At 43.0% G+C, this 13,876-nt stretch overlaps 1 protein-coding gene across 1 annotated transcript; it reads left to right on the top strand.

The window, feature by feature from the left end:
* Positions 1–7,873: 7,873 nt before the first annotated feature.
* Positions 7,874–8,713, top strand: LOC124605879. The gene has a single exon (XM_047137827.1). The coding sequence runs from the start codon at positions 7,874–7,876 to the stop codon at positions 8,711–8,713; it is 840 nt and encodes a 279-aa protein (XP_046993783.1).
* Positions 8,714–13,876: the final 5,163 nt, after the last annotated feature.

Genomic DNA, 13,876 nt, shown 5'->3' on the forward strand with positions numbered 1-13,876 from the left:
GGCGACACCTACAACCTGCTGACATGAGGAAAGTCTCCAACCGATTTCTCATACACAAACAGCAGTTGACCGGCGTTTCCTGGTGAAACGTTGTTGTGATGCCTCGTGTAAGGAGGAGAAATGCGTACCATCACGTTTCCGACTTTGATAAAGATCGGATTGTAGTCTATCGCGATTGCGGTTTATCATATCGCGACATTGCTGCTCGCGTTGGTCGAGATCCAATGACTGTTAGCAGAATATGGAATCGGTGGGTTCAGGAGGGTAATACGGAACCAGTGCTGGATACCAACGGCCTCGTATCACTAGCAGTCGAGATGACAGGCATCTTATTCGCATGGTTGTAACGGATCGTGCAGCCACGTCTCGATCCCTGAGTCAACAGATGGGGACGTTTGCAAGACAACAACCATCTGCAGGAACAGTTCGACGACGTTTGCAGCAGCATGGACTATCGGCTCGGAGACCATGGCTGCGGTTACCCTTGACGGTGCATCACAGACAGGAGCGCCTGCGATAATGTACTCAACGACGAACCTGGATGCACGAATGGCCAAACGCCATTTTTTCGGATGAATTCATGTTCTGTTTAGAGCATCATGATGGTCACATCCATGTTTGGCGACACCGCGGTGAACGAACATTGGAACCGTGTATTCGTCATCGCCATACTGGCGTTTCACCCGGCGTGATGGTAGGGTGTGCCATTGGTTACAAGTCTCGGTGACCACTTGTTCGCAGTGACGGCACTTTGAACAGTGGACGTTACATTTCAGATGTGTTACGACCCTTGGCTCTACCCTTCATTCGATCCCTGAGAAACCCTACATTTCAGCAGCATAATGCACGACCACATGTTGCAGGTCCTGTACGGGCCTTTCTGGATACAGAAAATGTTCGACTCTTGCCCTGGCCAGCACATTCTCCAGATCTGTCAAAATTGAAAACGTCTGGTCAATGGTGGCCGAGCAACTGGCTCGTCACAATATGCCAATGACTACTCTTGATGATCTGTCGTATCGTCTTGAAGCTGCATGGGCAGCTGTACCTGTACATGCCATCCAAGCTCTGCTTGACTCAGTGCCCAGGCGTATCGAGGTCATTATTACGGCCAGAGGTGGTTGTAGCGCAGTTAATAGCAAGTCAAACAACCAGTAGCGTAAAATACTCTAGCCTAGCGGAATCATAAAAAAACGGGACTTTTGAGCGTCCCCAAAAAAACTTTCTGGACAGCGGGACATTTTGGTAAAAATCGGGACTGTCTCGGGAAAAACGGGGCGAATGGACACCCTATTATATACAAATAAGTACAAGTAGGCAATCCTCTTAGTGGAGCAGAGCACTTCTGCGTGCTACGCAAGAGTCAGTGGATATGAAACCAGCAGCTGGGAATACTTGACGCCAGGAATACCACCAAAGAACACGTGAAACGGTAGAGGACGGGTAATGCAGTCATTACAATTACAACACTTCAACGATTGTTGCCCTCAAGAAGGTTATTATATCCCATCTAACACGCATGTTTGAAATGGTATAATTACTACATCTAGTACGTTCGCTTGATAACGGTACTTTGGTATGATCTCTTGAAACAATTGAGTAGGATATATTCGGCCTCATAAACATTCCATCTGTGTAAATAAATGATCGTCTCACCTAAAGAACATAGTCATCTCTCTTCCAACACTTCTCACACAATGAGAGCACTGTTCGATGCAATTTCGTGGGGATTGCTCTGTTACGACACTTCTTCGAACACTGAAACAAACGTGATCTTGTAAAAGGGTTGTCAGTCCATACTATCAATATGACTTGATAAGAAGTGCAGTGGCCGAGGTTATGAGAAAGTATTACTGTCTCTCATTGAGGCGAATAATAGGTTTCCCACGTATATCCATGCAGGTTCTGCTAGAGATACTATGCCCACATTAGTTTTCAACACCATGATACTTAGTTTTTGGAACCAAAAAGATAATTAACAGGGTATTACCACATCCTTAATGGATGTTAGTCTATAAAGTGGACTACTGAGGTCGGTGACATGGAGTGCCTGGCAGTAGGTGGCAGCACAATGCACCTAATATGGAAAATGTATGTTTCTGTGGGTGTCCGGATGCTTCTGACCACACAGTCTAGGTGCATTTCTCTCCTCACATTTAGCACAGGCTAATTACTCAAACATGTACCCATCTCCGAACATTTAAAGCGTCTTGCCACTAATTGTTCCACTTTCAAAACTTATCATGATCTGCTTCTTCTTCTTTGGTCTTTAACTATCAGGTTGGCTATCAGCAGCTTGCCAAGCATTTCCGTCTCCGGCCTTTGTCTTGAGTGCAGTATAGGTGGTGGAACTTGTGTCGTCCATGATACGGTTGATGTATACAAGACTAGCTTTGTCTTTTGTGTTCTTCCTTTCTGCTGTCCTTTCAGCAACACCTTTAATGAAACCATAATATCTCAGCATATGGCTGACACATGTGGCGTTCAATAAGCTTTAGGAGACATAGCTGCACGTTATCTACCCTGCAGTGCTTCAGTTCACTTACTACGTTCTTTTCACAGAAAATCTTGAGACTGCTACGATAGAACCACATCTCGAAGGCTATCAGTGAGGTATGATCAGTATTCAGAGACGCGACAGGAACGGTCATTTGAAGCAAAAGAGACTAGTAACCATGAACTCTACTCGTAGCTTAAGATCTGTAAGCACATGTTTTGTGGAAGAGATGTGTTCCACAACAATGAATCAGCACAAGAGCCCAAAGTCTGAAAGTGAGCACTTTACAGCCCATATTTACAGGAAATTTTTTTCGTGATTAGGGCCATACTTACGCCCCTCAAAATATAGAAGGCCAAGAGATTTTGTTACACTATCGAAGAAGTAGTGCTCATTGCTGCATTTTAGAACCCATGTTTAGTAGACGGTTAAGCTTCGAATGATCGTTCCTGTCATACACTTGAATACTGACAATTCCTCCTACGACACTCTGCTGCATTCTTGGCTCTTGCTTAGTCTTGTCTCAGGTATTAGCCGTAACCCGAGTACTGTTTCCCGTGTGCCTAAAGCTGCTCTAAAGCGAAATTGATATTCCGTATCTTGTACACCTGTCCTTTCTTCAGTCCGAGTTACAATGATATAGGTCAAGATCTGAGTGGTTTGTGTTATTAAATTGAGGGTGCAATATTGTTCACATTTGTTTGCAGATACATTCTTTTGTGTTGGCGCTGTAACTATTCTTCGAAGTCTGTTCGGTGTTCCCTGGTTTCGTATGTAATTTGTATGAAATAGAACAGTTCCTCATGTAGCTGTTGTTAAGCAGCCTTGACGAGTTCTGCTGGTTTATCACCATCTTCAGCGGCTTTCCCATGTTTTAGCTGCTTGACCACGAGATAAAACTAATCACGTGGGGAACAAACTCCCTCCTCTTCCGGACTGCTTGCCTCAGCGTTCTCCAGTTCCTTATCTTCACTATTTCTTGCATACTGCTTTTCAAGGCATTAGTTCCACCATTCTAGTACATCTTTATGATCATAGAACAAGAACCAGATAAGGGCGTAGCAGGTAGCTTGAAATATATTAAAGGGTTACGAAAATATAATCCACTTATTGAAACAGATATAACACGTTCACGTAGTGGCAGAGAGAAAATATCCCGATGTTACACCAAACATCGTGCGCAACATAAAACAAAAAATTACAATAGAAGTATTATCAAATGGCATGACAATAACAGTCTAGAATAATCAGTTACAGAAGATAAGAAAAAGAAAGTGTGCTGAATGTTAGAAGGGTAATGAAGCTATTGAATGTGGACTTACAGGAACTGCTGTTTTATTACTTACAGTGAGTTAATCACTGGTACCAGAATGCACCACGACAGAATTTTTTTCGCGTGAGGGTATATCCATGGAGTCTGGGCCCCTCTTCATCAATGAATAACATCAATACGGCCGTTTTCCCTTGGTTAGTAAGTTCCAGGCAACTGTTAGAAAATCTTCACGTGGTGGTGTTGTTGATGATGCGGTCTCCCGTTTGAAGTATGATGAGATGCAGGTTCCCACGGTAGTCTATACTGTGAGAGGCTCTTCGTTTCTCCATAAGTGCAGCAGCCGACATTCATTTCAATCTGCTTACTGTGTTCAAGTCATCCTCTACCTATACAAATCTTACAACCCTTCCACCTCCTCTCCCCAGTCACCCTCTCGCATCACCATGTTAACAACATAAGATCCTATGTATCCGCACGATGCATACCAGAAACTGATCCCAGCTATCAGCGAATTGTGTGATAAAAGACTTTTTCCTCCATTTCGATTCATTTCCTCCTCGCAAGTTACTCCCTGTGCCCAGGTTTATTTTCAGTACTCTCCTGGAGAAATATATCAAAACTATATATTCCATTCTTTCTGAACTGTCTATCTTCATGCGTTCCACTCATGTACATGACTACACTATAGACAAATACCTCGAGAAGACTACCTAGATCTGAAATTTATATTACAGGTTAACTAATTTCTGCTTTTCAGAAACGTCTTTCTTGCTATTGACGTCCTGATGTTTACATGTCCTTTACTTTGCTAATAATCTGTTACTTTTGCCCAAACAACAAAGCTCAGTTTACTCCTCTCACTGTCATTTGTCAATATTTTTCCATCTTCAACTCCTAATTCAATTCTACCGCATTTTACTATCCTACTTTTACTTTTGCTAGTATTCATTGATAATTTATTTTCAAGACATTACTCATTTTGTTCAACTGATAATCAAAGGAAATTGGTGTGTCTTACAGAACTGTAATGTCATGAACTCAACATAAAGTTTTATTTTTTCTCCCTGAGCTTCAATCCCCATACCTAATTTTTGACTACTTTCCGTACTTCTTGCTGAATTGCTAGGTTACAAACGTATCTCACTCCCGTCCTAGCTGCTGTATGTCTGCGAGATCCTGAAACCTTTATAATTGCATTTTGTTTTATGCACAAGTTTTGGACCACATTACTCCCCGTATTTTATCCCAGTGACCCTCAAATATGGAATTCCTACCGATTTACTTTTGCCTTGCAGCAGTCTGTCTTCAGAGTCCTAAGGTCGGAAATGACTTACTCGTCCCCATACTTCCGCGAAACCTCCGCTACCGATGTCTTCATTAATTCGTATTAGGTTTTTCGTGACTATTCCGTTAACTTTGAAACTTGTGAGCATTTGGTCTGTCTTGGTATGGGATTATTACATTTTTTGAAAGTCTGAGTGTATTTCGCCTGCTTAGGATGTTTTACATATCACGTGGAACACCTTTTTCAGGTTCCCTACCCGTGAACTGAACAATTTTGAAACACTGTAGTGAACGCCAAGAGTGTTTCTTCGAATTGGTTCTTTGCTGCTGTGAGAAACTCTTTTTAGTGTACCATATTTCACTTCGAATCTTCATCCACTTCCATTTTTAAGTTGGTTTACTTTGTAGGACCAATTCATACGTTAAATCCAGCTTTCAGACCTCCGTCCGCTTGCCAGCTAAGCGTTTGATATTTATGCATCTGAATCTCTGTCCTCTAACGGTTTCCATAATTTTCCCATGTATGGTATCTAACTTTCCTATTGTTACACACGCTTCTATTGTTTCACATTTCTTCTGCATCCAGCCTTGTTTTCCCGTTTTCAGATTAGTGCAAAATTTATTATTACGTGTATTTCTTTTTTAATTTTTTTCTTTAAACAGTTAAAAGCAGCAGCTGGTGAATTAGGCAAGAATTATATTGGAAATAATATTTTTGCCCATTTATTTCTCTAGTGCCCTCTCTATTTCATGTGTTCAAGTTTTCCATTCGTCTTGTAATGCAATGCTTCCCATTGCTCAGTGGGTTTTGGACTTACCTCGGACCATTTTTCCAGATTTCAATCTTTATGCAGCTTCTTCAATTTCAATTAGCCGTTTATATCCAACAAAGTATGGATATAGGCCATAACTGCTCCTGGAAAGAAAAACGAGTTTAAAATCTGCTTTTCAAATCTCTATATTGTTAATGAACAATCTGAGAGGCTTTTAAAAGATAGGGAATTCTGCGTCATTTGCGAATCCTCAAACCACATAACGCTTGTAACTGAGACAGTTCTTCGTCGGGTGGTAGTATCATTTTCTGAGTCTATACTAGCACTACTGAAGTCGAAAAGGCCGACATACATAAAATTTGTATCCCGTACTTCAGTTGACGTATACAGGTCAACTGAAGTACCGGATACTGGTGCTAGCTAGACGAAAACAGCGACATGTGTAACATTGATGTGATTTACCCATATTGGTCAGCTGAAGTACAGAATACACATGTTATAGTTGTCGTTATTTACATTCGCTAATACTAATTAGTATCATATTCTTCAGTTGACCTATATAGCTCAACTGAAGAATGGGATACAATTTTGGCTGCTATTGGTTTTCTTGACGTCGATAGCAAAACTGTGGTAAATTTCAGTGGATGCTATTAGTATCGAAACCAAAAAAAATTGTATACCATGCTTCATTTGACCTACATCGGTCAACAGGTAGCAAATTTTCCGTACGTAGATTTCCCCTATATAGGTCAACTGAAGAATGGGATGCAAGTATCATGTATGCTTCGATGGTAATACTATCTACGTAAGAACATAATGTTAGTAGTAGCAGAGACGAAAGAAACAACACCTTCAAAATTTGTATTCCGTACTTCACTTGACCTATACAGTTCAACTGAAGAATAGGATACCAATGCTAACGAAAACGAAGAAATCGACCTTCGTTAAATTCGTCTCCCATACTGCAATTAACCTATACATATCGACTGAATTTCGAGATACAACTCATATATATGTCAGCTACTTCTATCCATTTTTTCCTTTATTGTTTACAGAAGTACGAGGACTCAAACAAGCGATATCCTTAACATTATGGTCGAAATATTACTCGACGTTATATATGTCTACCACCTGTTTTTCTCTCCTGCATTCCTTAGTTTATGAACACTTGTCACAGCTTTACATCTGTGTAGTATATCATCTCTGGAAATTTCTGACGTCATTGGTCAGAGTGGACGGGTTGCATCCCGTTCTCCAGTTGGCCTGAGACTTTTTAGTTACAGACATGCTGCCAGTATGAGAATCTTAGCGATACATTATTGTGAAGTCGGTGATAATGGAAGACCCTCTTTCCCATACCATACATAAGTTATCAGCTTCTAATGCCTGTACAGTAATAATATTCCAACATCTTACTTACTACCTGTTAAACATTATCACTACTATTCAAATTCTGAATTTCTTTTGACTCTGAAGTAAAACACTGATGCTCCATACAAACCGCAATTTCTGAAAACTCTTACCAATTACTATTATTTCATAATGTAAGTGCTAGTGTATAATGTTGTTTCTCGTTTAACCAAGCACCTAACACTATCTTGGTTGCCTAGGTGGACGGTGCCAAGATGGATCAAGAGGAGGAGAGAGTAGCTGAGTGTCTCGTGGATGCTGTCAAGATGGAACAAACCTGTCAAGATTTAGGGCAGGAGGAACAAGAGAGTCTCATGGGTGCTGCCAAGATGAGTGAAGCACGTGGAGAGATTGAGGAAGGGGCAGATGATGGTCTCGTGGGTGCTGCTGAGACTGACCCAGTGTGTGGAGATGAGGAGGAAGCGGCAGCTGAGAGTCTCGTGAATGATGCCAGGATAGAAGAAGCCCATCAAGATTTACAGGAGGAGGCAGCTGAGAGTGTCATGGGTGCTGCCAAGATGGGTGAAGCTTGTGGAGACATTGAGGAAGGGGAAGATGAGGGTCTCGGGTATGCTGCTGAGATTGGCGCAGCATGTGGAGGAGGAAGAGGCATCTAAGGGCCTCGTAAATGCTGTCATGATCGAACAAGCCTGTAGAGATTTAGAGGAGGAGTCAGCCGAGGGTCTCATGGGTGCTGCCAAGATGGGCGAAGCGTGTAGTGACACTGAGGAAAGGGCAAATGAGGGTGTCGTGGACGTTTCTGATATTGACCCAACATGTGGAGATGAGGAGGAAGAGGAAGCTAAGGGCCTCGTGAATGCTGCTAGGATGGAAGAAGCGCTTCAAGATTTAGAGGAGGAGGCAGCTGAAAATCTCATGGGTGCTGCCAAGATGTGTGAAGCATTTGCAGAGACTGAGGAAGGCGCAGATGAGGGTGTCGTGGACATTTCTGATATTGACCCGGCATGTGGAGATGAGGAGGAAGGGGCAGCTGAGAGTGTAGTGAATGCTACTAGGATGGAAGAAGCCCATCAAGATTTAGAGCAGGAGGCAGCTGAAAGTCTCATGAGTGCTGCCAAGGTGGGTCAAGCGTGTGGTGAAATTGAGGAAGGGGCAGATGAGGGTGTCATGGATACTATTGAGATTGCCCCAGCATGTGGAGATGTGGAGGAAAGGGCAGCTAAGGGTCCCGTGAATGCTGCCAGGATGGAACAAGCCCATCAAAACGTAGCGGAGGAGGCAGCTGCGAGTCTCATGGGTGCTGCCCAGATGGATGCAAACTGTGAAGATGAGGAGGAGTGGTCAGCTGAGGCTTTCGTGAATGTTGCTAAGACGGAACAAGCCCCTAGAGGTTTAGAGGAGGATGCAGCCGAGAGTCTCATCGGTGCTGCCACGATGGATGAAGTCCATGTAGTGGTGGAGGGGGCAACTGAGAGACCCTGTAACCAACCCTTGAGTGCCGCTTGCACCCACTGAAAAAATGTTCGTTTGTTCTTTTAAGTTCTTGTTTGTGTTCAGATTTTGTTCTGTTTGTTTTTGGTTTCGTTTGTCGTTCTGAGTTTAGCTTTTTGCTGTGTTCATTTAATGTTGTTTGTGTTTATTCATTTTTCAATTTTCATTAACAATCCTTGGTTTACTTAAAACAAAAAAATAAATTTTACATATTTGACCAACTGTTGTCTTGTTTTTTAGTGTACATCTGCAACAATAATAGTTGCCGAACTGAAAGTACGTTTCATTTTCAGTTTATTCTGTAGGTCACTCTCTCTCTCTGTCGTTTCAATGAAATCAACAATAGACTAAACCAAGGGTTTAGGCTAAGGCGTTTATGAAGCTCATTTCAGTGACACTGAAAGGTCTGTGATATATACACGATAATAGTCATCAGTAAGAGCTACATTCACTTCTGTATTGCAAACATCACATAATGCCGATTTACGTAGTATGATTTTATAGTTGTTGCAGATGGTTAGGTAACCAGCCGTAATATCGTTTGTCCGATGTCTCTGATGACTCTGGGTAGGATCATGGCCTGGACAATTCTCCGCACTTGTGACCAATTTCTGTGAGTGTATTTCATGGCTGCAACACGTGTGGGAGAATACTGCAGAGACTTCTGTAATCTGTTCTCCCCTATATAGCTAACTTCTTTTTCGTAGAAGCGTATATCCTTCAATCTGAGAGTTGACAGATTTGCAACATATTGTTTGTGATCCTCCCTGCTTCTCCACTGAGTTTCTTTGTAGCTTGTTTAAAAATACTGTCATGACATGCCGGAATATACAAACTGTAGTCGAGCTGCCATAGTCTCATTATTTTCTGGTATGATTATGCGCTAATGATTCATGCGCAATAATTGGGTTGTTTCAGTTTTCCTCTCGTTTTAACTCGGGGAAATCCCTGGAGAGGAGAAATAGAGTAGGAGTGGTGCTGTGGGGACAAGTCCAAATTAGAGCACGTGTCCTTCTCTGACCAGCTTCTCATCTGCGTAGCACGGTAATATGATACGCTATAACGTGAAATAAATGTATCGTATGCCACTCAACTTAATTATGCCACTTATTCCTATCCTCAATGACTATTCTTGCACTATGTGCTAATCAGTAGTATGTCAAAGGACCCAATTACTTACGGCTAATGGGCTATGAAAGTGTGTGAGAAGCAGAGATTTTTTCCGTGTGCTACACCAACGTGCATTATTTGAAAGCAAGTGTGTGGTGGGAAAACAAAGCATACAACTTTGTAAGTACACACAGTAGGTGCAGGCCGTGGTGCACCACCTCAGTATGCTAAATGGTCTCATTATTATTTAGTTTAGTGCAATAGATATGGAAGGGAAGTGTCCTCAGTAACTAATTGGTCGGGTTTATAGCTGGGCCGTAATACAACCACTTTAAAAGTCTTAAGAAATCAATTGGGGTAGCATACGCAAACCAGAAATTGTGGGCAATCAGAACGGAAGACTGAATATGCGGGACGCTTGCAAAGCTTAGCCGGCGAGAAGCAAAAATTACAGATATCACAGGCTAGGCTTGAAGACAATGTCCAAACTTTAACCACCCGCGTGGATAATGTGGAGATAGATGCACGGAGAAGTATTGATGCATATTTGGAAGTGCAAGCTCAAAAAGTCGAAAAAGAATTTAATGAATGGCTAGAAGTAAAGGATCGCGAGATATCTGCGAAGATTGAAAGCGAAGTAAAAACAGCTGTAGAACAAGCGACTGCGGCCGCGAGTGTAAATACTAACGCTAGCGATGCCGCACTACACGCCGAATTAACACAGATCAAAGCCCGTGTGACAGCGGAGTTGCCGAATTGGCAACAGGAGGTCGCGCGGAGACTGTCTGCGTTGGAAAGCAATGTAAACAGTGGCGGACAGATAATGAATCCGACTCCGCCTACTGATTACTATAATAACGCTGACGGTAGGCAGGGTGCGAGTGCGCAACCGCAACCTAATGGGAATTACGGGCACGAACAATATGCGATACCGTGTGTTATATCCTAGCCAGTAATGCCACCTGAGCCCGCTGCCAAAAGGTTGGCAGCATCAAAGTCCGGACGCCGTCCGCATAAGCAGCGCCAGCGAGACAGGAAATCGCCGCAAGTCTGCGCGCGCCACCGCTGGCTTCTGGGTTCTTAAGTGCTGGAGTCGCGAGCGCTAGGAAAGTTCTGTATTCGCCGCTCAGTTGTATACTCGCCACCGAATTGTGTACTTGCTAGTCAGTTGTGTGTTCATCGCAGCAGAGTTGTTGTTTGTCGTCAGCCGACGCTGACCCAGCCGCTCCGACTCGAACTAGACAGATCTCTGTAGACACGGCGTTCACTACTGTGTTCTGTATCTTCGTTAATAAAGATAAGTACCGACTTTTATTTAATCAGAGTGTTTGGGTTTTCATCTTTCTGTTCACTGTTCCAGCGGACCGGTCGGCCCGCTATTAAAAGTGTGGCGGTGACTTCGTAAGCCGTTTCTACAGCGAATTGCTTGTCGCTACGAACACCGCCACAAAACCGTGCAGCGCACATCACGAAGTAATGAGTGCCACAGAATGAAGCAATCAGATGTGCAAAAAGGAGGGCAACGTGATAAAACACAGGACATTCCAATCCTTCAATAGGGATAAACGAAATGTCCTCCCAGTGGTATTTATTAAGAGCTTCAGGAATGTGTTTCCCAGGACATGGACGGAAAGACAAAGAATACAGTTCGCGGTCTCCTTTATTCAAGGTGACGTGGCACTGTGGGCCACCGACGAGTCCGAAAAATGTCTAACGATGCAACAGTTTGAAGGTCCGATAGCGTCCAAGAAAGACTACGCAAGGAGTTGTACAATCCTAAGATGGGAACGTTATGCAAATATTTTGAAAAGTATATAAACAAAACCAGGTACTAGGACGAGCCCATGTCCGATCGTGACATAATCAGATTAATAAAAATGAAGTTGTACAGCGAAATTAAAAGATATTTTATCAATGTGCCCGAATATGATATAGAACAATTCATGGAAATAGTGGATTCTGTTGACTTATTGATCGAAGACATGAAAACCGAAAAGAAGTGGAACCATGCAGGCTGTAATCCACAAAAAGCCGATTACAATGGCAGCCACAGTAACGGTAGTAACTTAGTACCAAATGGTAACGGGAATGGGCAAGAGCACCGGCAACAGAATCGAGGCACAAACAATGGCAATGGTTATAACGGCAACGGTTATAATCGTCAAAATCGGAAGAGACTTCATGATGGGCGCATGACTAATGGATATAGTGGTAACCGCAATCCGCAATGGCGGAACAACCGAAACCAGTGGCGTGGTTGTAATGAACCGACACCACAGTGGCAACAAAACACAGCGCCACAATGGAACGCCAACCCAGGTCCATCACAGAACATGTCAGGAAGTTACAACCGACCACCGCCAAACCAGAGCCATACACAATATCAAAATACGCCATCGGGGAGGCAGGGCGGCCAACCCAACAGTAGCAACAACAACAACCAGAACCACAATGTGAGGTTAGTGGAAGTGACAGACAACTGTCAACCCACTAATGCTCATCCATTAAACTCAATAAAAAAAAAAAAAGCCACAATACGCTCTTCGTTGTTGGCTCCAGCATGGTGTAGTGACGGCACATTCACGGATGACAGCCATAAACTTTGTATGCAGATACAATGAGGGAATAACAACAGAAGAGGAACTTGTAGGCATACCGCAGAAGTGTAACCGAACCGACAAAAGTGTTGTACAGGCTATATTGCAAGCAGATATGTACGAAGCACCAATACAGATAATAGTCGATACCGGTGCGTCAACCAATGTCATGAGTGCAAATTTTTACAAGTACTTGAGTCAAAAGAATAGAATACCAGTATTGCCAGTGGAGAATTGTCGTGTAACAGGTGCAATAGGTGCACAATCTCATGTCATAAAGCACCAGGTTCAAGTCGAGTTTACGGTAGGAATTGAAGCAATGAAAAGCTCGTTCCTAGTAGTTAAGGGATTAGGTGTTGCTTGTATCCTGGGGATGGAATTTTTACGCCAGAGGGACGCAAAAATCGACCTCTTGTGCGGAGAAGTAAGCCTTATGAATGAGGGTAGACGTGTTATTTTGCCATTGTTGAGGACACGGGAAATGAAGGGTAAATGTTGCCGGAGCTTTCAGTCTAGATTCGAAGGAATACAGATAATGAATTTATATTCTGACTTAAGTACAAGGCAAGCATATTATAAAGAGTTTATTACTGAAGACAGAGAGGAAAAAAGGAAACTGATAGCCATGAAAGTCATGGATTCAGAACATTTGACTGAAGCACAACAAAACGAATCGACTCAGCTACTTAAAGATTGTGAGAATGTGTTTTCGGAAAATCCCCGGTGTTATCGAGGGCTACACCTATAACATCGAAGTGGTACCTCACGATACTTTCTGTCACGCAAACTACACCATCCCGTGGTCACAGGAGGAGGCAGTTAGGAAGGAAATAAGAAAAATGCTTGATTGGGGGATAATTGAACCATCTCTGTCCCCGTACAGCAGTCCGCTCGTGGGAGCAGCGAAAGCGGACGGCAGTATACGTCTTGTGCTTGATGCGCGCGATATTAACAAAATAATTGTACCTGTCAGAACGCGACCAGAAAACCTGGATGAACAGATACAGAAGTTTTATGGAGTTCAATATCTGACCTCTGTCGATATGTGTTCGTCGTATTGGCAAATCCCACTAACTGAATCATCAGGAAAGTACACTGCCTTGTGTTTGCTGGGAGAAGTTACCAATTAAAAGTTTTACCATTTGGATTAAATGTTAGTGCAGGTGTCTTCATTGCAGCGCTCGATACAGTATTAGGACCAGATTTGTTGGACCGAGTAACGTCGTATGTCGATGACTTATTAATAGCTACTCCCGAGTGGGAAAGCCACATGAACACGCTGAGATGCGTACTAAAAAGATTTTCTGATGTGGGCGTTGTTGTGGATTGGCAGGAGAGCCAACCCACGAAGTTTAGAGGAAGCCGAAAGGCACGCGTGTAAGCTCACACAGGCTGGCGTGAGGTCTGGAACAGGACAAGGAAATTAGAACTTAGAAAAACGGACGCAGATGGTGGAATACTTAACTTTAATCCATTAATT

This window comes from Schistocerca americana, chromosome 3 (assembly GCF_021461395.2).
Source record: "Schistocerca americana isolate TAMUIC-IGC-003095 chromosome 3, iqSchAmer2.1, whole genome shotgun sequence".
NCBI lineage: Eukaryota > Metazoa > Arthropoda > Insecta > Orthoptera > Acrididae > Schistocerca > Schistocerca americana.